At 35.4% G+C, this 26,922-nt stretch overlaps 7 protein-coding genes across 9 annotated transcripts; 3 read left to right on the forward strand and 4 right to left on the reverse strand.

Moving 5' to 3' along the window:
- Positions 1-1,603: 1,603 nt before the first annotated feature.
- LOC106365787 lies at positions 1,604-5,340 on the forward strand. Of its 3 annotated transcripts, XM_048765019.1 has the most exons (5): positions 1,604-2,026; positions 2,338-3,582; positions 3,998-4,122; positions 4,466-4,579; positions 5,017-5,340. In XM_048765019.1, exon 2 carries the CDS (start codon positions 2,526-2,528, stop codon positions 3,525-3,527), a length of 1,002 nt encoding a protein of 333 aa, XP_048620976.1. In that variant the 5' UTR covers positions 1,604-2,026; positions 2,338-2,525; the 3' UTR covers positions 3,528-3,582; positions 3,998-4,122; positions 4,466-4,579; positions 5,017-5,340. The 3 variants fall into 3 exon arrangements, with proteins under 3 accessions (XP_048620976.1, XP_013660730.2, XP_048620975.1); XM_013805276.3 differs by having other exon boundaries at positions 1,606-2,026; positions 2,338-4,122; XM_048765018.1 differs by lacking the exon at positions 1,604-2,026 and having other exon boundaries at positions 2,055-4,122.
- Positions 5,341-7,721: 2,381 nt separating this feature from the next.
- On the reverse strand, positions 7,722-8,480 carry BNAC08G33990D. The gene has a single exon (XM_013802459.3). It carries the CDS (start codon positions 8,452-8,454, stop codon positions 7,825-7,827), a length of 630 nt encoding a protein of 209 aa, XP_013657913.1. The 5' UTR covers positions 8,455-8,480; the 3' UTR covers positions 7,722-7,824.
- Positions 8,481-9,208: 728 nt separating this feature from the next.
- On the forward strand, positions 9,209-10,414 carry LOC106363969 (fasciclin-like arabinogalactan protein 3). The gene has a single exon (XM_013803619.3). It carries the CDS (start codon positions 9,459-9,461, stop codon positions 10,299-10,301), a length of 843 nt encoding a protein of 280 aa, XP_013659073.2. The 5' UTR covers positions 9,209-9,458; the 3' UTR covers positions 10,302-10,414.
- A 58-nt stretch (positions 10,415-10,472) lies between these two features.
- Positions 10,473-11,634, reverse strand: BNAC08G34010D. Its single transcript, XM_013803618.3, has 3 exons — positions 11,189-11,634; positions 11,008-11,104; positions 10,473-10,929 (listed from the first exon to the last, which is right to left on the reverse strand). Exons 1-3 carry the CDS (start codon positions 11,497-11,499, stop codon positions 10,768-10,770), a joined length of 570 nt encoding a protein of 189 aa, XP_013659072.1. The 5' UTR covers positions 11,500-11,634; the 3' UTR covers positions 10,473-10,767.
- Positions 11,635-14,342: 2,708 nt separating this feature from the next.
- On the reverse strand, positions 14,343-16,355 carry LOC106363967 (LYR motif-containing protein 4B-like). The gene has a single exon (XM_048765021.1). The coding sequence runs from the start codon at positions 14,802-14,804 to the stop codon at positions 14,541-14,543; it is 264 nt and encodes an 87-aa protein (XP_048620978.1). The 5' UTR covers positions 14,805-16,355; the 3' UTR covers positions 14,343-14,540.
- Positions 16,356-19,875: 3,520 nt separating this feature from the next.
- On the forward strand, positions 19,876-23,397 carry LOC106365786 (protein CUP-SHAPED COTYLEDON 1). The gene is made up of 4 exons (XM_022708283.2): positions 19,876-20,005; positions 20,187-20,416; positions 21,972-22,243; positions 22,578-23,397. Exons 2-4 carry the CDS (start codon positions 20,230-20,232, stop codon positions 23,070-23,072), a joined length of 954 nt encoding a protein of 317 aa, XP_022564004.1. The 5' UTR covers positions 19,876-20,005; positions 20,187-20,229; the 3' UTR covers positions 23,073-23,397.
- A 134-nt stretch (positions 23,398-23,531) lies between these two features.
- Positions 23,532-26,618, reverse strand: LOC106365785 (apolipoprotein A-IV). The gene is made up of 14 exons (XM_048765022.1): positions 26,288-26,618; positions 25,999-26,126; positions 25,855-25,926; positions 25,655-25,768; positions 25,444-25,512; positions 25,306-25,362; positions 25,105-25,221; positions 24,976-25,038; positions 24,742-24,897; positions 24,521-24,643; positions 24,341-24,421; positions 24,182-24,243; positions 23,948-24,056; positions 23,532-23,853 (listed from the first exon to the last, which is right to left on the reverse strand). The coding sequence occupies exons 1-13, from the start codon at positions 26,433-26,435 to the stop codon at positions 23,978-23,980; spliced, it is 1,269 nt and encodes a 422-aa protein (XP_048620979.1). The 5' UTR covers positions 26,436-26,618; the 3' UTR covers positions 23,532-23,853; positions 23,948-23,977.
- Between the last annotated feature and the right edge of the window lie 304 nt (positions 26,619-26,922).

A 26,922-nucleotide genomic window follows, 5' to 3' on the forward strand; every position in this document is an offset into this window, starting at 1 on the left:
CGGTGCTATACTACGGAGCATTTATAGTATGGGTATTAATATCACTTGTGCTATTCTTTTCCAATAAAAATAGAGAGAAACTATCAGAGGGTGTGTGCAATTGGTGTAGTATAATTTAGAAACCAATAATATTTTACGCTTTCGGTTCAGGGTGTGTGTAATTGGTGTAGTGGATATGAAACATATCGGTTGCATCGTTGTTTCCCGAATGTGGCTTACACTTTGGTGTGAATCATGTCCTATAAGAAACTGAAAAGCTTGATGATGCAACGCCATTTATTGTCGGCCTACTTGGTGCCCGAATGGGTAAAGTTTGGGATCCAGCATGAGAACGATGTAAGAGAGGGATAAAGTTCGAACTATGGAAGGTGGGTGTTGTGGGTAGAGATGTGAGGAATGCCACTTACTTGACATTTCCATACTATATGCGGCGTAGTATAGAATCGTACTGTTAACTTAGGAGGCATCCGTTGCATTGGTCTTTAACTATTAACACATTACGGTCTACACGGAAAGCTCTTAATTCCTCGAGGATCTGATTATAGCACCATTCGCCGATAGGACATACAGCCCCTTAATGCAAGCACTAGACCATAAAAATGAAAGATCCAAATGAAAAGAGGTAAGATGATTTGGTTGAAAAACATAGACGCCGCGTGGGAACCCCGAAACTTAGGGAGCCCAAAGTAACAATTTTGGTGCCGTAAATTATATAAGTAAAACAACAGACGAAAGTAACTAATACATAGACCCAATAATTTTAGAATTACGCTAGTTTGTCTGGGTTAAAAGCTATGAATGCAGCAACTGCATATGACTTCGGCGCAACCGCTAATGAATCATCCGTCAAGTTCCGCAGTTAAGCCCAGTCACTACAGCAAAGTCCCCTATTGCATACCTTATTGGCTTTCCCGCAAACCGACACCATAGTTCATACTTCTCCGGGTAACCAGCTGACGGAAAAACAACTGGTGTGCAAACATAACTGAAAAGGTATACCCCCCCCCTCCCCCAATTAGCATTATCTGCCTGCTAACATCTCCTGATGCGCAACAGATAGTGCTTCTTTGATAACGTGTATCTACCTTAAACTGAAGTAATTATTAATTCTTTTATGTCCGCTTGGTTGTACCCTCTCTGATACAACTGTTCCGACAAACCTAATATGTAACATATCATAGCATGCATTTACCTATGGTTAGTGCCTCAATATAAATCGTACTATGTATATGCATCCAAATTTCCCTTTAGACAAAGATATTGTAATCTCAAGGATATACTATACAATAGCTCTAGTTTTTAGACCGTGTGCGTTTTTGGAAAGACTAACACACAGAGGGAAAATATGTTCTTAGGCTCCAAATGATTCAAACCGCAACCTTGCACTTAATAATAACAAAATTCTCTATATATACCTATATATTTATATGTTTTTGTTACTATTATGATCACACTGTAGTTGTTCTGTATGTTGCATTCAGACCATTAAAATTCTAAAACTGCAACAACCCGTATTCGTAAATTTCCGTATTTTAAACCAGTTATGTCTTGCCTTATATTCATAAACATGAGATTTTTGATAAAGATTTTAAAGTTCAAATCTAATAATACATGGTTTAAATTATTTTTTTAAATTCATTAAAATCTAATGACCATTAGCCCTTTCTTAAATTTTCATATATCCCAAATTTATCCAATTATTTACAATATTAATATTAATTATTTTTGTATTTTTGTGTTAATATGGTTGAACAAGATCCCAGACTCATAAATTATAAGAGATTTTACTAATTGATAATAGTACTAATCAAATGATGAAAGGAAAGGAAAAAAAAAATTGTAAATTAGGCAGAAAAAAGGAAAACTGAGGAAACCAATAAGCAAGATCGACACTTTAAGACACGAGCAAAAGCTCAAACATTCAACTCCAACCAGCAATACGAGAAAGACACGAAGAGCAATTCAAGATTTTGGTTTTATCATAGAAGCTCAATAGTCAATACACATACGGAGTTCGGAACAAAAGGTTCGTCGGAAGTTAGTTCTTCTGTTCTTGTCTGAAAATTCTGGTCAATATTTGCTTTGAATCAAATAGTAAACACTTGTTTTTTTCATGCTTATAAAGCTTTCCTCTTACCTCTTCATTGCCTCTAAGTCTCCTTCTCCCTTTCGAATTTCATCGTTTCTTTTGTTGTTGTAACTAATGTTGAGTCTTTCTTTCTTTCTTTTACCAAAGCTTTGGATTTTCAAACTTGATCTCGATTTACTCTTTCTTATTATTAAATTACCTTTGTAGATTTGGCGTTGACAATGTTGGGTCTTTCTTTGCTGGTGCAGTTTTCAGTGAAGACTTCAGATGATTTTGATTCAAAATTGAGGGCTTTTTTTTTGTGTGAAGTGATGAGATTTGGCTTTGCACTGAAAGGGAAAAGCTTAAATTCAAATCAGTTTGCATCTGGAAAGTGTTATTAGATTGTTTTTTTTTTTTGGTCTGAAAGGGCAATAGAAGCTGAGAGTGAATAGTCATGCAGCGTTCTCAAGATGAGAGGATTAATCTTGGTGAACTGAAAGGTCATATAGTGAAGAAGATTGGTGTTGAAAGATCCAAAAGGTATTTTTATCACCTAAGTAGGTTTCTGAGCCAGAAGCTGACCAAGAGCGAGTTTGATAAAACATGTTCCAGGCTGTTAGGGAGGGAGAATCTCTCTCTACACAACCGGTTGATACGTTCCATCTTGAGAAACGCAACCGTCTCCTCCAAGTCCCCACTGCCTGCTCATCTGACCACCAAACCTGTGGCAAATGGTCCAGAACAAAGGGAATCTTTAGCTCCTAACCATAGTGACCATGTTTGCTCCAACGGGGTAAGGTCAGGAGTGCGCAAGAGGAAGATGAGAGATAGTCCAGTAGAACAGCCAGCTTGTAGATTAGGTGGTGCTGCTGATGAAATAGACGGTGAGTTTCTTCGTCCCGTTGCGAAACCGAGAATACCACTATGTAAAGAACAAGAGGAGCAGGTGAGGGTAGCTTTATCAGCTAGTCCTCTGGTTGCACCTATAGGGATTCAGTTTTGTTCAGCTGGTGGGTCCCGTAGAAGAAGGGTTCCTGTCTCAACCAGCGCTGACGCAATGAGTAGCTACGAGAGTGGTGGGTTAGCAGAGACAGAGGTGCTGAGGAAAAGGATGGAGAGTATTGCAGTAGCGCAGGGTCTTGAAGGGGTTTCTACGGAGTGCGCTAATACGTTGAATGCTATGTTGGATGTTTATCTGAAGAAGCTGATCAGATCGTGCGTTGATTTGGTCGGAGGTCGGTCCACAGATGGAAGAGGACAAGGCTTATTCAAGAAGCAGCAAAGTCAGAAGAGTGTGCAAATACAAACTCCTGTGAGAAGACAAGATGAGCAGCATTCTGCTGTGACTCTGCTTGATTTTAGGACCGCCATGGAGTTGAATCCACACCAGCTTGGCGAAAACTGGCCAACACTAGTGGAGAGAATCTCCATACAGGTCTTTCGAGAGGAACACTGACTTCTGAGGTGTGAAAGAAATCATCAGTTATGAGTTTAATATGATATCAGAGCAGGTTAGTAGATTTATTATTCGGAAATGCAACTAATTATCCTTCCTAAAGAATCTGTAAAAAGAAAGGTACGTGTTGTTAGTTGTCATGTTGTAAGATTTAGCAATCTCAAAGAGCTTTGTTGTGTATACTACTACTAGTGAGTTTTGGCAAAAGAGATACTGAGAGTAGGGTACAAAGTCAAATCATGTAATAGCTCTTCTGCCATTTTTTCTTAGTCTTTTAGCATTTGTTTAGAATTCATTATCTTCAAAAATAACAATTTTTGATATCCCTTTTTTTGTTTGTTCTCTCATCTCAATGGAAATTTCGTTTTGATTCAAAAGTCCGCAATGAATTTGACTCCGTTGTCCTTGTATCCCCTGTCTATTGCAAGTTTTTATATGTCGAACATAAGCTTTTATTCGACAAGTTGTAGCCTGAGGATGTCATCATTGCTAGAAGAATTTAGCCAACAGTAGTCATCTTCTGGCAAGGCTCACTCGTTGGAAGGAAACTTGCTACAATGCATGTTTTGTCTACTGAAGCGGTCAACTGTATCTGGTGAGTTCTTCTTTGAACATTATGACATCTGGTACTCTGTGCCACCATGAAAATGCTTAAATTACGATTATATAATAATCTGAAATCCCCTGAAAGATGACATCTTTCTTCTGCACTTTTATTATATCCTGGAAAAAAAAATAAAACAATTCTTGCTGCGAAAGTTGTTCGAGTCTATGTCTTTCTGATGATTAGAGAGAATATGTTTTGAGATATGCATATGAGAGACTACTCTAATGTGTGGTTTTTAGACATGATACTGGCATGCGTTTCGCTGCACCAGACATATCTTACTTTCAATACTTCTTCCAGAGATTTATTAAATACTTGGATCTTTCTTCAGATGAGTTAAGATGGTAAATAGGCGAAAAGACGGAAGAAAAAATAATCAGCACTTCTTATAAAATGAAGCACCAGGGTCTTCATCTGCATCCACTCTTGCACATAATAATACAGTGTAAGTTCCCTACTTCATCTTGTTTTTGTATATCGTTCCTTGCTACAAAACATCATCATCATGTTTAAAGGGAAACAAAGAAATGGATTTAATTCAGTTTATGTTCTTTCATTCACTTTTGATTTTTTGTGTGTTGGTTATATTTCTTGTGTTCTTGACTAGCATTTCATTATGTTTCCCAAACCTAAGCAAATTATAACCAAAGTGTTTCAGTTACTTTATCTACGTTAACGGAGCTTTTCAAATTAGTCAAGCAAGAGTCAAGACTTCCCTAACTTAACCCTCTCTTGAGCTTTTTGTTTTATTGAACCTGCTTCATTAATAATATAGGCTCTCTCCATTTTTGACTTTTATCTGTATGCGCTATTGGATAGTATTATAGGAGGCACTGACAAGAGGGTGTTGCTCACTGTCACTGAATAAATGTTCGCTTTCAGGTATTTTGATATCTCAAGTGAGAGTGTTCAGAGTAAGCAGCATGAAACTCTTTCCTCGTTGCTGAAACTTGATGACATGGCTTGAGCATTCCCGGTTCAGTTGTCATGTCATATATCTTACATTTATCTCGGCCTTGCCTTTTGCAGACCAGGAACATTCATTGTCTTCTTTTTTCTTCATTGTCTTTTTTCACTTGATCACTTGAGCTCTCTGTTTCCCATCGTCTCTCTTTACCCATATACCGTTTTCTCTTTTGCAGTTTGAGCAAACATAAACTAGAACAAACTGTTTTTTTTAATCAATTTGTGTGATGTCTTTTGGCATATTCAGGTCTCAATTGTGCGACAAAAGATGACAACTATAAAAATTTACTTAATTCTGAAATTAATGTAAACCATATTGAAATTGACCATTAAATTAAGTTTGGTTTACATAAACTCAAATTTCCGACAATAAATCTGGCAAAACATAAATTAAAAAGTCTATCACCACATAAAAAAAAGAGTCTACCAACAATTTTAAGTCGGATATATAACTTTGCCGTAAAAATAAGTCGAACATAAGAAAATAAGTCGGCAAATAAGAAAATAAGTTGACCACAAAAATCTACCATTTATAACAAATCTGAATTTTGTTTTCAATTCAAATCGGACAATCAACTCTGCCGTAGAAACAAATATGATGTTTCTAAGAAAGTCTGGTACCACAATAACGGTAGATTTATTTTTCTATACAGATTTTATAAACACCACATTAACGGTAGATTTATTTTTCTATATAGATTTTATAAACAGACTTATTCTTTGGTAGATTTGTTTTTTTTGCCGTCAATCAAATGTTAAGGGTACTTTGGTAATTTTTTTTATATAACTATGGATAAAGACAATTTCGACCAGAAAAATATTCTAATAATTTTCAAAAAATATGAATCATTGTAGTAATAAAACAATTAATTTATGTCATTTTAGTAAACTTCTCTTAAATAAAACATGTCATGTTTACTGCCGAGTTCGTGACTTGAGTGATAAAACAAACACAATATCTGATTTGTTTGTAAAAGACAAAAAAACCATCTTGAGTTGGTTCTCATTAGCAGAAACAAGATTTGCCTAGTTTAAAACATATACTAGATATTGACCGAGCGGATGTTTGTTTTCATTTATTTTTATATAAATATTTTATTTTCAATTCTAAATTAGTATATATAATATATATGAGGTGTGTCTATCACTTTTTAAAATACAATAATTTTATCGTATTTTTTTATTGAATTAGTTGTTTTCAGATCATGTTTTTTTTTGCTTGGAAAGAATTGATAGTTATTTAGTTCCTATAATGTAGCAATATTGTGTTATAGACATATTATTTAGTTCCTATAATCTAGAAAGTGAGTTATTAGACCTATAATAATGATAAGATTAGAGATTTAATGTAAACTTTCTATTAATATGTCCATTTTAAAAAAAAATCACACATGAATCAAAGTTACATGATTGAATTCTATTCTAATATATGAAATATTGTGAGATTTGTGTCCTGCACTGGTGGGTATAAAACAAATTGATTTTCAAAACAAATTAGAAAAGGAATCTTACTGCATATATATATCATAAACTGTTACCAACAAAACTATTGTGTACGACATAAAACACATACAAAAGAGAGCAACCCTAATGAGCTAAGTGAAACAGATCATATGCCTCTTCGCACGATCCATTCACAAAGACATTCTCTATGAAACTGATGGTAGCAACCGGGAAACATGGACATGGTTTTACTCTCAAAATCGTCAAGACAGATTGCACACGTCTCCTCCCTCTCCAAATACACTCTGCGTGTCGATTCCACAAGAACGGTGATGAGCAGTGGTTGCCCCTGCGGCAAGTCTCTCCGCTGAGATTCATCAAAAATATAATCTCTCATGTACCTGGACAAGTTACTGTCGTTCAATTCCTTGGCGAGACGACGGAAGATGTAGCTCGGTGTGAAGTTATCGAAATCAAGGGAGAGAGTAGAGCCCTCGCGGCAAGGATCGAGGTAGGAGCCTAGGGTTTCGATGAGACAAGAACCGCTACGCTTGTCTTGTAACAGTATCTCCACATGATGATTCTGAAAGATGACAACCTCTGAGGAGTACGAGGAGTAAGATTGAACCCTAGCGGTTGCTCGGATATGGAGGAATCTCTCTGTTGATTTTGTATCCATTGTTTTTTTTCTTTTTGAGACAAGAAACGAAATTTTAGAGGGAGAGATTGTTGTGAGAGACAAGAAACTGAGAATAGAAAGTGTGTGTGTTTGGTATTTATAAGAACTTAAGAAGATTAACGTGTATATGCACTTTCCTTTTTTCATCTCTGTTATTTCCTTTTTAACCTCTTTAAATCTTTAACGGTCATTTAATGTTCTATTTCCTTTTCTCTTGTTGGTTAAGTATCTCGGGTTTATTGGTTTTCTATTATTTGTTGTACCGGTTAGACAATTTCCCAAGTTTTAAACCAAATTATTTGTTTATTTAAAGTGCTTACTTACAGAGTCTTAACCAAATTCAACATAAAATTCACAACGTTAAGCTTCTGCTTTAGATTCTGTCTCGTCTCATTTACTTACGTTTTTATTTTGGATCAATGTAGCTTTGATGATGCTTTTATGAGTGGGCTATAAACTATACGAGAAAATTAATGAATGCGAAGAATTTCATTAACAAATAATACGAACGAGATTGATACATAAAATTTTGAGAAACCCTAGTAATTAACCAAATCACAAAAGAAAGCTGATTAATAAAACCATTACTTAAAGAAGAAACACTAATTGCAAGCCTCTGTTAACTCTTCCAAAATTCTACTCGGGTTGTTGGTTAACGGGTTTGTGGATAGGCGACAAAGAGGGCATGAGTCATGTCGACCCAACCACTTGACGAAACAATCTTCATGAAACACATGCACACACCCCGGCGGTTGGCAGAAGGCCTGTCCCGACTCCGACATATCCTCTAGACAGATGGCACACGGTTCTTCTACTGTTGTTGTCAGGGGAGCAGAATTACAAGGCATGACTACGTAGTCCTTCTCGGTAAATTTGACGAACACCGTCATCGACAAGGGTCCTTGTGGTAGGTCTCTCCGTCTGGATTCAACAACGATCTGATCGGTTATAAGTCGAGACAAGAGAGGGTCGTTGAATCGGTTATGGATAAGTTGATGAACTGTGGTCGGTGCAAAGTCTTGTACTTTGAATCTGAGGACGGATGGCTTGTCGGGGAAAGAAGGATCCGGGTAAGAACCGAGACTGGTGATATTACCGTCGTCATTCTCGTCCACGAGAAGTTCTTCGATCTCCCAACTTTGACGTATCGACACCGAGTTCAAAAAACCTAAGGACAGACCTTGAGGAGTTGCATGTGCAATGACTTCGACCTTGAATGATTTGGTTTCCATTTTCGTACGTAGCTGAAAACTCAACAAGACTAAACTAGAGATGAGTCGTAACAGAGAAAGAGAGTGAGAGTTTGGTGAAACAAGAAATTGAGATGAAAACTTAAGTGCGTTGGTGAATGGAATGGTGAAGTTTTATTTATAAGAAAAAGACCTTATATTAAACGCGTAATGAAAACGCTCTATTTCCATTTTTTGTATTATGTTATTTCCTTTTCTTGAATCAAATCTCTAACGGTCATTTATGTTCTATTCTATTTCCTTTTTTTTCGTGTGGGTCAAGTATCTCAGGTTCATTGGCTTTCTTTTTTCTTGATTGTGCCGGTTAGGATGTGGACTATACCGGAGTTTTAACCAGATTAATTTATGCTATCTATTGTTTACCTTTTAAGATGGTTTATATGGTTTTTTTTTTGTTTTTAAGGAAATATTCCTTGTAGCTGTAGTTAATATTGGTCCCATTAAAATTTGTTACTATTATAGGCTAGTATTGAAAATTTGAAGCAGCAAATAGATAAATAAAATAACAATTAATTTCTTTCGAAGAAAATATCAGTCAAAATCTGATTGTTTCGAAATAATCAAATTCCCCAATATCTAAATTTGATTTAGGATTTGTTGTTTTATTCGAAAATGTTGTCAAACCGCCAAATTCTACGCTGGCCGATTAATGACCGTTTTCGTGTTTGTTTGTAACATTTTGTTGTGTCCTAAATTATTCCAATTACAGAGCGATCTTAATAAGGATGAAACTTGTCTAAAAGACTCTATATTCCATCTCACATTTTTGAAGCAAAAAACAAATCTCAAGAAACCTAAGTTAAGAAATCAAACAGTCTAATGCCAAATATGGAGATAACAACAAAGACAAGTTCAAATTTAGCCAACACATTAGAAAACTATCTCTCCACTTTTCACAAGATCTACTGTATATATACCTAACCAAATCCTTTTATTACAAACTCAGATTTTGAGATTTAGCTTTCACAACAGAAAAAAAAATAAGGATGGGTCTCAAGGCCTCCTCTTCACTCCTCTGTCTCGCCATTTTACTTGGTGTCTCCTCGCTTGCATCATCCGTTAACATAACCCGAGCACTAGAGAATTACCCTGAGTTCAGTACTATGATCGAGCTTTTGGCCAAGACCGAGCTCACACCAATTATCAACAAACGTCAGACAATCACCGTTCTGGCTCTTTCCAACGATGCTATCGGTTCCATCTCTGGTAGACCCGAGGAGGAGCTCAAGAACATTCTTATGAACCATGTGGTTCTTGACTATTACGATGAGCTCAAGCTCAAGGCTCTCAAGGACAAGAGCACATTGCTCACTACCCTTTACCAATCCACCGGTTTGGGACAGCAGCAAAACGGTTTCCTCAACTGCTCCAAAGCTAACGGAAAGATTGTCTTCGGGTCTGCCGTGAAAGGCGCTCCTCTAACCGCTGAGTACATCACGACCGTGTTTCGTAACCCGTTCAATCTCTCTGTGGTCCAGATCAGCATGCCCATTGTGGCTCCTGGTCTCGGGGCTCCGGTTAAGGTTCCTCCACCACCACCCATGACTTCCCCACCGGCTCCGTCTCCCAAGAAGGCTGGAGCCACTCCAGCTCCAGGACCAGCCGAGGAGGAGGATTACGCAGACGCTCCTCCTGGTGCAGCTCCAGAAACTGCACCTGCATCAGCTCCATCAGAAGATGGTTCTCCTGCTCCGGCTCCAGAGAATGCTGGTAAGAAGAAGATGGCAGCAGCTGATGAGGTTGAACCACCTAGCTCTGCTTCTAACACCGGTTTGAGCTTCGGTGCTGTTCTCGTTCTCGGGGTTGTGGCTAGCTTTGCTGGGTTCTAAAATGGTTTAAGACAGAGGCGGACGAGGACAGTAAGCTGAAAATGAGACTCAGACCATAGCGATAATCATGGTTATATGAAGTAGATTAAAGATATTAAAAATTTCTGCATCACATTAATGTAGCTCAATCAATTAATGAAAGTGTGATGTTCTGTCCTGTGAAATATGTAATGACAAGATTGTAACCAATTTGTTTTCTTCATTCATCCAACTCAAACAGCATACACAACCCATATATATGTGCTTCCAAATCCCAAACTACCAAGGATCATTTCAGATGAACCAAAACATATCATCTAGTTTTAGCATCCAGAAAATGCACATATCCAAGTAAGCACAACAAAATGACCAAAACAGAGCTCTAAAGAGTTTTCACCAAAATATCATAAGGAAAGCCTAAAAAAAAAAAAGCATAAACAGTTGGTTGCTCTAGGAGAGTTAGATATATTGAAGCGCGCCTATTTGATTATGTGCAAGCAGCCTCAAAACATTTAATCCTCTCTACGATGTTAGCGAGGACCTCTTCCATATCAAGTTCGGTCATCGGTGTAAATGGTTTCTTCATATCCAAAAGACTGATGAATGATTCGCCGCCTTCCTCTCGAATCTCAAAACATCCACGCCTTGGCTGTTGTTAAAATCAAACATATAATAATGTGACGAAATAAAACAAAAACAAGCAAAGCATTTAAGAAGATAAGAGTACCTTAAGAGGATTGAGAGTGACAATGATGCCAGGAACAGCATTCTCCAGACCTTCCTTCACCTCGTTGGCTCTCTCCTTGAATGATTTGTGTTGTTTGCTTCCAACCAAAACAAACAGAAACGATTAGCTTCCGAGACCAACACAAACCCTAAAGACGAGGGAGGAGACATTTATAGCTTACCAGTGCTCGATCACAATCGTCTTTTTCTCAGAGACTTCTTCTTCTTCTTCTTCGTGGTCTTCTACCACGGCTTCCTCTTTTTCTTTCTTGATCTTCTTCGCCGCCGCTCCACCTTCCTTGGCTTTCGTCTTCCTTTTCCTCTTCTCTGGAGATTCGAAGTTCATGAGCTTGGAGGATGTCGAGTTACCACCGCCGCGTCCCTTCGTTTGGCTCCGAGTCTGGCGACACATGCTTCGAGTCTGCCTCGTCGACGTAGCCACCGCCGCAGATTTCCCCTTATCTCCTCCTCCGGTGCTCTTCGGCGGCGCCATTGTATTGAATCAAAGAAAAGAAAAGAAAAGAAAAGAAAAGCTTCCGTCGCAGCCAGAAAATGGCTGCTGACTGTGATGCTCTCTCTTCTTGATATTTTTCACTTTCACCCGCTCGCTCTTTATTATTCTTTTATTTTTTCAACGCTGCTTAAAAGACCTTGGGAAGGACTAGAGTTACTGGAAGAGGACACGTCATACGGAATTCGAGTAGACGGTCATGATTAGCTGTTAAATAATTAAAGACGGATCAGTATCATTGGCTTAAAATATGGTGGTGGTCTTTTACTGTTTACGACGTATCATCATTCTTTCCAAAACATCGTTCATGGACGATATTAAAAACAGGTGAGAAGGTGGAAAGAGGAAGAAATTCACCAAAATCTAGAGTAATTAGGTGTTGGGATTGAAAAGCATTTCTGGGGCAACTATATAGCTGAAACATTTATTACTCTCATTCAGTGGCAGAGCTCTAAAAATATTTCACCGGGGTCAAAATATAAAACATAATTTTATTCAAATTATCCAAAAAATTATCCCAAAAAAATATAGCGTGTTATATAAATTCTATTGGAAATTTGTTGAAAGTTTACTTAAAATATTTACTGTTAAATATTTAGACCGACATGACCTGTAAAAATGAAGCTATAGCTTATGTTCAAAAAAATTTAATCTGTAGTCATTATTAATAATATCATATAAAATAAAATTAAAACAATTCTTATTAAATTGTTTATAATTTAAGCTTTAAAAGAAATTAAGAAAAAAATGCATGTCTATTGAATGATATTAGTAAACAATGAAAAAAAATTTTTATTAGCCATTGTATTTAACGGACAATCCCAATTATACGTAAAAATAATTAAATTAACTAAAACAGTGAACCAAAGAAAAAGTGACTGGGGCAAAATAATTATAATGAATTGGGAAAATATTAAATTGCCTTAACAATTTACATTAGGTGTAGTTATTTCATGGGGGGCATCTGCCCCCTCCACCTTCAACGTACATCCGCCCCTGCTCTCATTTACTCCGAGAAATTGCCAATCAGATGATATTCGTTTACTCTACGTTTACTTTGATCACTATTTCTAATCTTACACTTATTATACCGCTACGTTTTATCAGAGTAACCCTTTTCCTCTATTTTCCTCTCTCTCTCGTTTATTTATTTCTTCTCAGTTCCACCTTTTATATTTCATTCAGTTACTCCGAGAGTTACCGATCACACCCTTAGTGTGATTTTCTTTTTCTTCAAAACGGTAACTACAGTTATCACAAATTCTGATTGGTAGAATTTCACCCCTACCCGTCAAATTGATGCGTCATGGATCAATAATGGTAGTGCCAGTGGCTTTTGGTAAAATTTTAAGGATTAAATGGATTCTGAATATTTCGGATTACGGGTGTGCAGCACGAGCCTCTCAGCTTTGCATATTGAGATGGAAGATTTACTTTGGACAACCTCATATATGAGAGATATGAGGATAACCTTGATACGGTTCGAGACGAACTGCTCGGATCTATTAGACATGACTACAAACCCGATGGATTAGTCAACATTCGGCGTCCCAGAGAATACATGAGGATTTTGAGGATGTGAGTATGTCTCATATTCTTCAGCTTAGGAATGGTCGGATGGATGCGTTAGCAAAAGAAACAAGGAGCAAAGCTACATTTTTTCCATATAGATCAAACATGGCCGGATGGAGATGCTAATCGGAGAATTAGCTCGTCTGACCACCACTTGATATAGCGTAGATGGGTAGCTGACAAAAAAAATGGAATGATATTTTACTCTAAAAACCAAGTCACACTCTAAAAGAAAATATTGTATCATCTCAAAATCTATTTTTATTTTATTTATTTTTTGGTAAATATTTTCATAAAAATTAATTGGTCTTACACCAAATTAGAAGGGAAGGTAGGCTGGCGCTCTGATGAATGATGAATGATGAATGATGAGAGTGATGGTGCAAAACTAACTTTTTGCCACTGAACTTTTAATTTTTTTTTATGTAAGTAAATTGTGGATGAAGTTAGCTCTGGAAAATCAAATTCTGAGTAAATTTTGATTAATTACACAATTACTTTTTGCAGAATTCTAGTGAAGTTTACTTTCGTAAAATCTCAACTTTTCAAATATAAAATCTACCTACAAATTATATAATTGCAAAAAATTACCTAAATATCAGTTAAAAAAATTAACTGAATAACAGATTTCTTTGGGTAGTCTACCGAAGTAGACTGAAAACGAACATAAGAGCATCTCCAATGGTGTTACCACCATTGGAGTCCTTATGATTATTAAACTAATATTTTTTTTAGAATAGTTAAGGACTCTAATCAAAATAGTATGTCCAATGGTGTTCTCTAATTTGGAGTCCTTAGCAATAAAAAAATATTAAATTTAAAAACATGTAAAATTTAAAATTTTATTTATTACATGATTAAATATTAAGATACAATAATTATTAATCTTCATCACCAAATTTATTCCAAATGTTTTCAATTAAATCATTTTCAATTGTTCATGTATATGAACAAGAGTTATATATGTTCATTACATACTCTCTTTTGTTTTGATCTTCTGTGATCTTGTTGCTTAAAACTCAAAACGGTTCTTATTATGGAAAACCAACACAAGCAACAATATTGCTGTTGTTCTTTACATAATATTCTTCTCCCAAAAATTCTGACAAGAGATCAATAATGTATTTGAATCCAGAGATTTATAACCTAACAACATCAGTGTTAATTAAAGATAGACATAAACTATAGAAAAGCTGGGAACATTTCAATGCAAACAACTGCAGAACTGTGTGAGATTTTATTATTAAGAACAATCAGCAAAAAGGACTCTTTATCTCTTCGCTCTAATACAAGATTATTCTCTTCACTTAATAAAAGTCTGATGCCACAAAGATTACATGAGAATCACACAAAGCAAATGTCTCATAGTTGGGAAAGAACTAAGAAACATGACCAATAACAATAACAAATAGCTTTGGGAGTGTATTAAAAGTGACAAACATACATATCCACTATTGAAGCTTGAGTTCCATGATGTTCTTGGTCTTGGGAGGATATGCCAAGTAAACCTTCACTACCCTCTCTACAACCTCCATCTGCTTCTTACCTTCAGCATAAGCCTCCTCCACCTTAGAATGATCAGTGAGATTCTTGTTCATGCGGAACCCATCCAAGGTCATTCGCTTAGTGTACTCCCTGATGTTGTAGTCAGGGTACTGACGCCCTGCCCGAAGCAGGGAACGACAGAGGCTGATGACTTGACCTTTATCTACCATCGCATGGAATGGAAACTAACACCTTTATAGTACAAACACATTAAAAGGAATACAGGAAAGTGATTAGCAGTGCCAAAAACAAAAGAGAATGAGTCAAGATAAGGGCTAAAGACACAAACTTTGAGAACTATCGAAAAATTTTTATAGACAATGCAATTTTATTTAAGAAAAAAAAAGAACCAAATTTCTCCAGGAAACCAAACATTAAACACAAGCTTCATAGAAAACTATGCTAAGGAAGAAATAGAAAACCAAAACGTTTAAACAAAACCGATTAAATTGACTCAAAAACAACCACATATTAAAGGGAATGCAACAAGATGATTCATAGACAGTGTGGATTTGTATAAAAGCAAAAAAGAACCAAAATTTCTCTCTAGAAAATCAAACTAGTGAGGATATTCACTTATCAGCATTCAATATCTAACATTAGCAAACAAAAGCTTCATTGAAAAATATGCTAAAGAAGCAATAAAAAAAAACTTCTAAAACAAAACCGATTAAATTGTATCTAAAACAACCTCCTTAGACAATCAAAAGAAGAAACTTAACAGCAGACATACAACTAAAGTCCAAAACTCCACGAAAATTTATAGAATTGCAGACACAAACAAGAACATCTAATTCACAGAAGAGGATCCAATCAAATTCTCACCAACTATTATACCAAATAAGAATAGAATTTGAGGAAACGAAATTCCAAGTTCGTATAAACGAACAATTTTTTTTTCTCGCCTTTGTCGGATTTGTCGCCAAGAGAAATCAACAAGAGCACAATCGCCTTTCTCGCCGAGAGGAAAGCTTTTTTTCTCGCCTTCGTCGCCTTTCTCGCCAAGAGAAATCAAGAACTGCACAATCGCCTCTTTGTGGCCGAGAGCAAATTTTTCTTTCTCGTGTTGAATCGAAATGAAATGTTTTTCTCTCCAAACGAAACACAATACTCTCCCCACCCAATGCCAAGCCGCCACGTCTATAAGGATTTAGTCCTTAAAATCCTTATTTACGGACCAATCCTTAGTTAACTAAGTGTTTATATTGTTATTATATTGCTAATAACCTAGGATTAAGAGCTAAGGATTCCACTTCATCCCCCGTTGCGGGTGCTCTAAGGAGACCCAAAAGTGGTTTTGGAATTTGAAAAAACTCATCAAAAGAGGTAATAATAAACAAGGTTGATAATCAAACAAGAGGCCTAAAATTTGGTAACCGAGCATGGGAAAGAAGATGTGACTGTATTAGAGCATCATCATTATCCACGGTTTTTTAGGACGGGGTTCTTAGGGAAATATAAGAAACAGTTTCTTATATTTCCATAAGAACCCCGTCCTAAGAAACCGTGGATAATGATGCTCTCAGTCTCTACTATAGGGTGTGATCGATGGAAAGTAGCTGAATTGAGAGTAAATGAGAGAGAGAAAATACAGAAGAAGAAAAGGTGAAAATATTTAGGGAAAATTGTATTTTAGAGCAAAAAAATGATAACTATGTCATTTTATCCTAATATCTATTTTGTTTCATTTTTGCCTATAATACCTTTTAATATTTTTGAAAATAAATTTAATAAATAATTTTACAAAAAAAAAAAAAATTAACTATTGATAAAATACCTATACGAACTTAGTGGTATTTTTTTCAGTTCTAAAAATATTTAAATCATAATTTTCAGATTTTGTTCTAAATAAAGTAGAAATAACATTCTACGAAGTAGAAAACGAAATCCATTTTTTTTTCATTGAATCTACAATGTTTAGAATACGTGATCTACGTAAATAAGAGTATTCTAAAAATATTTAGAATACACATTCCGCGCTTAACCTACCGATCTAAAATCTTTAGAAATCAAAATCTACACATTAATATAAATCTAAAACACGTAGAAACCAACTTCTATAGATTTACTGTAAATCTAAAACATGTAGAAATCAAAATCTACATATTACTATAATTCTAAAAACCTGTAGAAACCGATTTCTACAGATTAGTTGTACTCTACGGATAAGAAATCAGTTCCTAAAAATATGGAAACAAAATATTTGGGAATATTCACTTTCATATTGAAAAAAATCGATTTTAAAAAAATGAAAAAAAAACGTGGTAACCTTCTTCTCACGCCGTCTTCTATATTCCATTGATTGTTCACAAAATTTTCACAAAAAGTTCACATTATTTCTACCAGATCAGTGTGAAATTGAGTGAGTTAGGGTTTATGAACTTGAGACTTTGATTTTCTCCCCTTTGTCCGTGAAAGAGATGAGAAATTATGGGTTTCATCTCAAAGAAATCGAGTTTAAAGAGTTGAGATCGTGTTTGGTCGGTTCAAATCAAGTGAGAATCAAACCAGATATAACCGAAGAAAACCAGGAAATCAATTTGGAAGACTTACCTGGGCACGAGATCGATCGGTCTATAATTCGAGATCGGTTGATCTGTATGAAATCGACCTTTGTCGATCGAATGAAATGGACCAGGTCGATCAGTATATGCTCCGCTTTTTTTTGTTCTGCATAATGATCAGGATCGATCGATCCGTTCGACCTTGTAATTTCGGATCGATCTATCCCGCTTGATCGAACCTATTATTTATTATATTTAAAAATTACAATTTCAGGGTGCTATTGCCATTTTGAAAATAATTAGGCTAATGAGATATAAAGTATATAAAATTAGTCTAAAAGAACATAATTCTCATTTATTTGCTATAAAAAAATAATTTTCCCAAATATTTATCCCGCCGAGTTCAGCTACATTTATGTAGAGTAAAATTGTGTCTCTTAGACAGTATAAAGTAGAATAAATGGGCATTAAATTCTTTTACTTGTTTTCTACCTGATTGGTGGAAAATGAGAGTAAATGAGCGTTAAATTCTTTTACTCCAGTTTTGTTTCACTATATGTGCAATACACTCAGACACATAAATAAACGTTTGACTTGCGATATTATCTAAAGATTGACTTTAAAAAAAAATACCCTCTAGAGATTGATTTATAACCTACATTTTCTGTAATGTTTCGAAGATAAAAATGTTTACACAATAATAGAAGCAAATGACGATATGAATATGTGTCGTAATTTCTTGTACGATTGAGCATATATCTTTGACATTTGAAAAGGTTGAACTGAAAACAGATTATAACAAGCTTTTACATATTTTGTTAAATAAAAAATCGTTTACACGTAATGATGATAGCTTCGTAGGACGGTAGGAAACATTAGGAGAAAAATGTACAAAGAACGGTAGGTTTTAGTGATCGAGACACTCGTAGTTAATCAAAAACGCGTTTCGTTTTCTTATATGAAATGCTTGATAAGTTAAACCTATTACTTTCTCGATGACTAAGAATTTGAGAAATTCTAGAAGTATACCTTCCATAGTTATTTTCAAAACTATCCTGATTCAGCTGATAAAATGATTTTATTGAGTTCAATGAAATTTTGAACGAATTAGTTTAAATTCAGTAGTGTTATAATTGCGATAACCACTGATACACAATTTATCAAATACTAGATATTTATTAGTCGATGCCCAATTGTTCAATTGATCAATACTAGATTCTACAAATGCTTATTAGTCAATATTGACGACGTAATCCAAGATAATTGTCTGTATTTATCAGAATATAAATCTACAACTTCGAAGTTATGATATTAACCACGCAGTGATAGTTAGGAACTTAGGATCGTTGGTTGTAAGTTTAAACAGGGATTGATATTATCAAACGTAAAATTATTAAACTGTTTATGTTTGGCTAGTCGAAATAGTACTATAAGCGTTTTCGGCAAATTAATATCTGTATAAGCGTTTGTTTGTCAGGCCAAATTAATATTCTTAAGAAGTTAAGAAAACACTGGAAGAAAGCCAATAGTTGCCCGCAATATTTGTACCGTAAAGAATAAACATATAACACGTTTGTTCCAAATGGTATCGAAGTGAGGAAACCTAAAATTTGAGCTTGATATCCAAATTATATTATTAATCATTTTCAAAATTTTGCGATGAAAGATTATATAATGATCACAAATTATCCATGATAGTTGATTCGACATTACACCTTATAAATATTGCAAATTAATTGAGGGGAAAGATATTGACTGCAAACACATATACAAAGTTTTCACATACCCAAAACCGTGATTCTCTACATACTTTTACGATGCATAAACTTTACAAGATTTCGTACGGCGTACTTGTGCGTGATTGTGAATTTGATTAAGTTCCTAACTAAATTTTATTGATAGACTACACATGTGCATATATATGGATGGCTATATGAGTATATATATATATATAAGGTAACATGAATTTATAAGGGTCCTAAAAGGAGAATTTCTTGACCGACTACACAAAATAAACAAAGATAAAACTTGGACGTGGGAGGTTTAGCTGCATGTACCTTGTACTTGAAGATCCTTATTAGGTGAGAGCTTCATGCATACACTCTATTTCACAATTTTCTTATTTTTCAGTATTATAATTTCTACTCAATTTGACTGGCAATGTCATTTAATTATTTTTCTCTAAAATAATCACATAAAACCATCTCTTGAAAAAATTTAATTGTTACAAAGCAGTCATAATTTGAAATTCTTGTTCCTGAATATACCAAATTAAGAAATTTACAATAGATAAATATGTCTCATCAAATAGAAATTCATATATAATAATTGTGTTTTATTCGTATGCATGACAAAAGTAAGGAGAACAAAAAGAACCAAGTGGTGGTTGCCTAGTGGTAATCTTTTGGGGCTTGGTGTGTACCCACATCAGTTCTGGGTTCGATTTCCCCTGAGAACTAAATTATCACTACTTAGCCAGTCTGGACTTGGGCTTCGGCCCAAGTGGTTTACATGGTGGACCATAACAGATGATTGGTCTACCCCCTGACATTAGTCGGAAGGTATTCCAAACTCGGGTCACCCCCTGACATTAGTCGGAAGGTATTCCAAACTCGGGTCAGACAGTGTGGTACGTTTTCAAGCTAGTCCACTCTGTAACATTAAGTGCGTTACTCCCGGGGCCGACCGGATCAGCCGATAGGGTTTATAAAAAAAAAAGGAGAACAAAAAGAAAAACCTACTCTTTGTCTTCTTCCTTCATCTTTTCCTCAGAATAGTCACAAGTCATCCCTGTCTCATGATATATATAAATACCATCAAAACCCTAATCTCATAAAGTTTTGGCTGTCATTTTTTTCTCCTTCCATGTAAGTAAAGCCCAATCTCTCACCCTATACACTAATCTTGTTATTTTCTTCTTTGAAACCCCTCCCTTAGATCATTAATTTTAAGGGAAACATTTTTAGAATCTTAGGATCTATATTGTTCTCTTGTATTCTCATGGATGTGAAACTTAGACACGCTGCTGTACATGTTTTTTTGAAGCAGATATAGAGGGACCTTGATTTGGAGTAAATTAAAGAACATATAAATGGAACAAGGAGATCATCAGCAGCAGAAGAAAGAAGAAGAGGCTTTGCCTCCAGGTTTCAGGTTTCATCCAACGGATGAGGAGCTAATCTCGTATTACTTGGTTAATAAGATCGCTGATCAAAACTTCACTGGAAAAGCAATCGCCGATGTTGATCTCAACAAGTCCGAGCCTTGGGAGCTTCCTGGTAGGTTAATTACTTTACTTATTTTTTTTAATTCTGTCACACACAAAAGATCACCATGTCTATATATCTTTGATTTTATTCAAACTTGGTAAGACCAAGTTTTGTTTGGTTGAAAAATATCTAGACTAATATGTGTCTATACATATGCATATTTTTCATGTATATATATATCTATGTGTATTCTACTTTAAGCATGTGATATATACATATATACATGATGCGAGACATACTAATCTTAAGTCTTAAGACTAATTACTAGTTCTGTTTTTGGTGTATTAGTTTATAAGAAAAATGAGATAAAATCATTAGTATGTTTTTCTAGCAAAAAGAAAGTGTTCAAAAAAATGTTCTTGATTACTAATCGTAAGTCGGATAGTACAAATCAAAATTGCATGTCGGTTGTAATTCCTTTGTATATGTTAAAAATCCCTTCCGCCAGTGCCGTGCGAAGGCTATTAGGGGCTTAGGGCAAAAATAATTTATTTTATATCAAATATGCATATTAATTTTTTTTAATACGAACCAGAAAATAAATTGTTTTCTTATCTTATATTTTAAAATTATTTTTAAGAAAAATTAATCTTATGAAAATTAATGGCAAAAGTTATATTTTGGTTACAAGTGAAAATTATATATACAAACTCAAATTATATGCAGGAAAATGTTTTCGACGTTCAAAATAAAAAATAAACAATGAAGTTAATATTCACAACAACTAAGCAGAAATAGTCATATTATTGAAAAGTATTAAGAGATAATTATAGTTTTTATCAAGTTATCATATATTGATTATATGATTTATGATTATGGAGACCCCAAAATGTACTAATGTGAGAAGGGGACTGGAGCCAATGCCCCAAAATTGATAAGGTGAGCACGGCTCTGCCTTCCGCAATCGAACATCGTTTCGTGTTATTCTGAACTTATAAACATGTGGTTGGAGTGAAGACTAGATGCATGCTAAATGTCAATCATCTATGAACAGTTTTGAGTAATTTCGTTAAGAAATACTGTAAGCCTATCTTAAAAATAGATGGAATTTCCTAACAACTCAACTTTAATTACAACCGTACGTACGTTAATTTCTCATCTACTCATTGGCTATAAGTGATCCATAATCCTATAAATAAAAAATATCTTCGTTTCTTTTCTTTCTACCGTACTCTACCAAATATCATAGATATAATATATATAACCATGGATTGCTGAAGCAAAGCTTATTACTTAGTTCTTTAGAGCATGTTTATCTAGGGTCCTTATTGAGGTTTTTAATGCGTGGATCCCCACAAAACCTTTAAGGATCGGTTACAAAAACTACTAATTAAAAACCGATTTTAGTGAGTTTCTTACTCTGTTCGCGGGTCCCACTGACTCGTGGTGGTCCGCGATTGGTTTGTTTTTTAATTTTTTTTTTTAGATAAAAAAAAATCTAAGAAACTCAAATGAGTTTCTTACTGAGATGTTATTTAAAACCTAATAGAAAGATATAAAGATAGTTATTTAGCTAATTTGACTCGTTACTTCAAAAAAATTTGTTTGAGTAAATTGTTGATAGAGAAGGCGAAAATGGGAGGAAAAGAATGGTATTTTTTCAGCCTACGCGACCGAAAGTACCCGACGGGTGTGAGAACAAACCGAGCGACCAATACAGGATATTGGAAAACCACAGGAAAAGACAAAGAGATACTCAATAGCACAACCTCAGAGTTGGTTGGAATGAAGAAGACTTTGGTCTTCTACAGAGGAAGAGCTCCTCGTGGGGAGAAGACTAGTTGGGTCATGCATGAATACCGACTTCACTCGAAGTCCTCCTATAGAACCTCAAAGGTATATATTATTTACATATACCATACTACTTTTCTTACCAAATATACTCATTTATGTCATGGGCATGATAATTTTAATATAAACTTATATGCATAGATCTCATGTGTGAAGACACAATCCTGATCTTCACACAGTTATTAATATAAGTAAATTAACCCAATTTAGTTGTTATGGTATATGAATGTGATTGGCTACAATCTAGTAAACATGGTTAATCTAGTGGGATTAATTTTTACTAAATCACAATTTTGAACCACTTGTTTCATAAGAAGAATATACGAGCTCAATATTATTCTCAAAATCTTTTTTTCCCCATGGTGTAATGTAACTGCAGCAAGACGAGTGGGTAGTGTGTAGAGTGTTAAAGAAAACAGAAGCAACCAAGAAATACACAAGCAATTGTAGCAGCAGCACAAGTCATCATCACCAAAGCCACACAAGAGCCTCAATTCTATCAACCAACAACAATAATCCTAATTACTCATCGGACCTCCTTCAACTTCCAGCACATCTACAACCACACACCTGCCTCAATTTCAACCAAACCCTCATGGCTAACGCGGTTCACCTAGCCGAGCTCTCTAGAGTCTTTCGTGCCTCCACAAGCAGTACCATGGACTCTGCTCATCAGCAGCTAATGAGCTACAACCACATGCCCGTCTCGGGGCTCAATCTCAACCTTAGTGGTGGACTGGTCCAGCCGACTCCCCCTGCTATGTCGCTTGAGGATGTTGTCGCTGTTAGCGCTTCATTAAGTGGCCAAAATGGGTTTGGAAATGTGGAGATGAGCCGGTGCATGGACTTGGATGGATACTGGCCATCTTATTAATTAGGAGATATCACTTTAAATTATGGCTTTTCTTTTGTTGGCATGAATAAGAAAGTCATACTGGTTTGTAATACCTTTTGTTTTTGTTTTTGCTTTTGCTTTTGCATTTGTTTAGCTGTTCAAAGCAAATAATTAGGAATCCAAGACTAATCAAACCAATTATGGTCTGGCTTTTATAGCAAATACTTTTGCTTACAAATAAAATAAGAGCTGTATATTAACTTTTTTTCATTTTAGCACAGAACTGGTACTAGTTACGTGAAGTTTGAGACATTGCTCTCACCATTTAGCACGGTTGATAATATTCACACGTAATAGTGTTCACGTTCATGATATTAATATGAAAAACACGATAAATAAATATATTCATACTTTGCAAGTTCAAAATGTTACTTTTAACACAATTTGTTTTACTGGAACAGATAAATTTTGTTTATATATGCAAACGCAACAGCAAAATGATAAAACGAGAGTGATGGCTTTTAAAGAGTAGTTAGTACAGCAAGTCCCAAATCCATCCACATGAGTTACAAAATACACAAACCAAGCTTTTAATTTACTCCTGAGATATGTCTAACCTTCTCTGTATAAAAAGACTGAAAACTTTATCCAAAAGGCATCTTGAAAAAGGGAGTAAAGAAACACTTTTGCACAGAGAGCTTCAACAAAAAAAAAACATACATAACAAAAAAAAAGCTTTGATATCTCTAACATGGGCTGTTTAGACAACATATGCCTGTTGCTGAGACCCAAGAGACCGCATCAAAACCCTGTCATTTACCTGCAATAGTACAGAGTCAGATCAAATAAATAGTAGACACAAAAGGATTTATGATCGTTCCAAAGTAGCAGCTAATCGCTTCTAAATTACATACCCAATAGTTTCATAGTGGAAACAGCAGACTTCACTTCTCAACATGAGCCCTTTTGGCCTTACGACGGCCATGTTGATGAGAGTGTCGAGTAGGCTTCTTGGTCTTTGTGCTGGCACCCAACATATAACAAACTAAATGTCAATCAAGTATGGAGTATCTTTATAAACTAGAGAGAAATGTACTTAACTAATATTAACATCTTATAATTTAATGCAATTGTTAGAAAAGACTTGCCGGAAGAGAGAACAGAGGAATCTGTACACTATGAAGATGGGTAACGCCAACAAAGCAGATGCCTAACAAATGAACAGTTTTTCAATTTTGCAAGTTAAGTGAGGAAACCAATCAAGAATCATGTTTTGTCTTAAGATTGCAAGACCAGAGAAAACATACTGCAAACCAAATGAACTCTTTGGTGGCAAAAGGTGCCGTCAGCTCATGGCTCTTCAATTTTCTTTCGACATTGGCTTGAACCTTCCAGATATACAAAGTAATTATACATAATCCTCCAGAAATGGCAATGTTCATATCTGGAATGTCTATATATTATACACAATGCCATTGATTCCTGACCTGATCGTGATACGTTGTAGCAGATTTCAGAAACTCTTTGTAGTAGTGAATAGCCTTATCAGCATGTGGCTTTGTGGCCGTGGCCACTTGATCAACATATGGCTTGCTGAACTTTTTAGCCTCCTGGAGATAACCATAATTAATCAATGAAGCTGAAAGATTAGTAACCATGTAAAAATTCTACCTATATATATATATATATATATATATAAACACTTCACCTGGTAATATGGATCTACATGTGCTTGAAACTTGACAATATGAGGAGTAACTGCATCCTTGGAAGCATGGTAAGCCTCTTTCGCTTTGGTAGATAGTGTCTGTACGTGTGGCTCGACATGCGTCTTGACAGTCTCTTTCACGGCTGGAATATATTTCTGCATATAAGATTTCATAAGCATAACCACAAGTGCCTCATCTGAGTAATAAAATGCATCGCTTTGTTAGCTGCTTACAGTTTTAACATTAACCATGTGTGGTTCAGCCCACTTTTCAGCTTGAGTCTTCGCTTGTGTCACCTGTTATATAATCAAAACTTAGTTAGGCATAAGTTTGCTGACGTTAACCGGATATGGAAACAGTACCTTTTGTGTTACTTTCTCGAGAACCGGTTTCCCGTGGGCATCCCAATGTGGCCTAGCAACAGTCTGGAAATGAACCCAGTGTACAGCAAGCCAATGGGGAAGCCACGAGCCATGAACCTGGTTCAAATAAACAATCCAAGTCTTAACACCTTCTTCTCAAATTTACCGGACAAGGAAACATATCATCCTTTTATTATTTACCTCCTGGAGTTCCCTAGCCTTTGTGGCTGCTTCATGCCTCATCCGCAACATCTCTTCCTATAATTTTATTTCCATAATAGTCAAAAGTGATGGCAGAAACAGAGGAAGATAAACTTTAATCCAAGAGCGTCATCATACCTCGGAGATTTTAAGAGCACGCTCAAGTTTTCGTATTTTGTTCTTCTGCTCTTCCTTTGTCTTGTGAAGCTGCACAAACTTTCTAGTTAATATTGTCACAATCAAAACGCATATACATCTATCAAGAAACTCGACCAATTTTCACAAACAGTTAAGCTATTTAAATGGTTCTTCTTGATGATAATTGACAAGAGAAAGTAGAGAACAATACTTTATCCAATCTGGAGTTCAATTCGTTTAGCTTTTTATCGGCTTCACTAGTCCGAGCTTCAGTAGATTCTTTCTCCTTATTCTTTTGCTCCAGAAAGTTCTTAAGTACCTCTACCTGAAAATGCAGAGCAGTACCACCAAATCACACGAAGTTTACAGGAAAGTAAAAAAGATTTTAAGTCCTCAAAATAAAGATCTCACCTGCTTCTCTAATTCAGTAGCTCGTGCTTGAGCTTTCTCCAACAGTTGCACAGATTCTGATGAACCCTTTTCCTGTAGACAAGTGAAACAATTAAACCCTAAGAAGAAAGCAAATTAAAAGTAAGTGAGAGTATGAGAACATACCCGAAGTGATGAAAGCTCAGTCTCCAAGGAAGAAACTTTGTCCTGTCTCTCTTTGAGAAGCTTCTCCTTTTCTGTTACTGACTCTTCTCTCTCTTTAACTTCTCTTCTTTTCTCTTCAACTTGAGATTCTTCACAAAACCAAACCAAACACACACACAAAAAAAAAAAAAAAAAAAAGGAAGTCAAAACATAAACAAAACTACCGAGCGTTCGTTCGTTCAAATCAAAACTGAACAGAATCTTGCAGTTGAAATCGAAATTAAGATTCTGAGAGAGAAAGAAGCAAAACCTAGGGCATGGATTTTAGCGTGAAGCTGTTCCAACTGAATCTCGGAAGCGGATCCAGGGGTTGTCGTCGGTTCTTCATCGGAAAAGACACCGGTGGTCAGAACCAAGGCGACTAGTAGTAACAAAGCCACGACCTTCGCGACCGCCATGTCTGAAGTGAGTAACGAGAAACAGATAAGATTTGATGATCGTAGCCACCGGAGATTTGATTAGAAAAATGAGAAGAGGACAAAAGACGCGATATATGTTTCTATTTTCTGCGAATGTTAAATGTGGTTTCGTGGCTACTTTTCATCATTTTTTTTTGTTTATTAATTATCATCAAATCGATTTTACTAGTAAAAAGACTATTGTCATATCTTATTTATTGACGTCATAAATTCTTCCATCCCTATCTCGTAAATTCTCCTAGCATTATCTGTGATTTGTTAATTTATTTTATTTTTTTTTATATTATTAATGATATTATTTTTAAAAAAAAATTATTTTAGTCAAATTATGGAAACGGATGGAGTAAATGATTGTGTTAATTGAGTCATAAAATAAAAAACAAAAGTTATACAAAAAGTGAGAATAAATAAAAGCATTGATAATGCCGTTTGGAGTGCACCTGCGTCCATGTTAAGTTCACACGGC

Source organism: Brassica napus, chromosome C8, assembly GCF_020379485.1.
Source record: "Brassica napus cultivar Da-Ae chromosome C8, Da-Ae, whole genome shotgun sequence".
Taxonomy (NCBI): domain Eukaryota; kingdom Viridiplantae; phylum Streptophyta; class Magnoliopsida; order Brassicales; family Brassicaceae; genus Brassica; species Brassica napus.

Excerpts from the sequence above, each read along its gene's own strand:
- LOC106365787 (XM_048765019.1), top strand. The coding sequence starts at position 2,526 with ATGCAGCGTTCTCAAGATGAGAGGATTAATCTTGGTGAACTGAAAGGT.
- BNAC08G33990D (XM_013802459.3), bottom strand. The coding sequence starts at position 8,454 with ATGGAAACCAAATCATTCAAGGTCGAAGTCATTGCACATGCAACTCCT.
- LOC106363969 (XM_013803619.3), top strand. The coding sequence starts at position 9,459 with ATGGGTCTCAAGGCCTCCTCTTCACTCCTCTGTCTCGCCATTTTACTT.
- BNAC08G34010D (XM_013803618.3), bottom strand. The coding sequence starts at position 11,499 with ATGGCGCCGCCGAAGAGCACCGGAGGAGGAGATAAGGGGAAATCTGCG. Across the intron at positions 11,105-11,188 it reads ACGATTGTGATCGAGCACTG|CAAACAACACAAATCATTCA; the intron begins GTAAGCTATAAA and ends TTTGGTTGGAAG. Across the intron at positions 10,930-11,007 it reads TCACTCTCAATCCTCTTAAG|CCAAGGCGTGGATGTTTTGA; the intron begins GTACTCTTATCT and ends TTTTAACAACAG.
- LOC106363967 (XM_048765021.1), bottom strand. The coding sequence starts at position 14,804 with ATGGTAGATAAAGGTCAAGTCATCAGCCTCTGTCGTTCCCTGCTTCGG.
- LOC106365786 (XM_022708283.2), top strand. The coding sequence starts at position 20,230 with ATGGAACAAGGAGATCATCAGCAGCAGAAGAAAGAAGAAGAGGCTTTG. Across the intron at positions 20,417-21,971 it reads CGAGCCTTGGGAGCTTCCTG|AGAAGGCGAAAATGGGAGGA; the intron begins GTAGGTTAATTA and ends AATTGTTGATAG. Across the intron at positions 22,244-22,577 it reads CCTCCTATAGAACCTCAAAG|CAAGACGAGTGGGTAGTGTG; the intron begins GTATATATTATT and ends ATGTAACTGCAG.
- LOC106365785 (XM_048765022.1), bottom strand. The coding sequence starts at position 26,435 with ATGGCGGTCGCGAAGGTCGTGGCTTTGTTACTACTAGTCGCCTTGGTT. Across the intron at positions 25,363-25,443 it reads GTGCTCTTAAAATCTCCGAG|GAAGAGATGTTGCGGATGAG; the intron begins GTATGATGACGC and ends ATAAAATTATAG. Across the intron at positions 25,039-25,104 it reads TCGAGAAAGTAACACAAAAG|GTGACACAAGCGAAGACTCA; the intron begins GTACTGTTTCCA and ends ATTATATAACAG.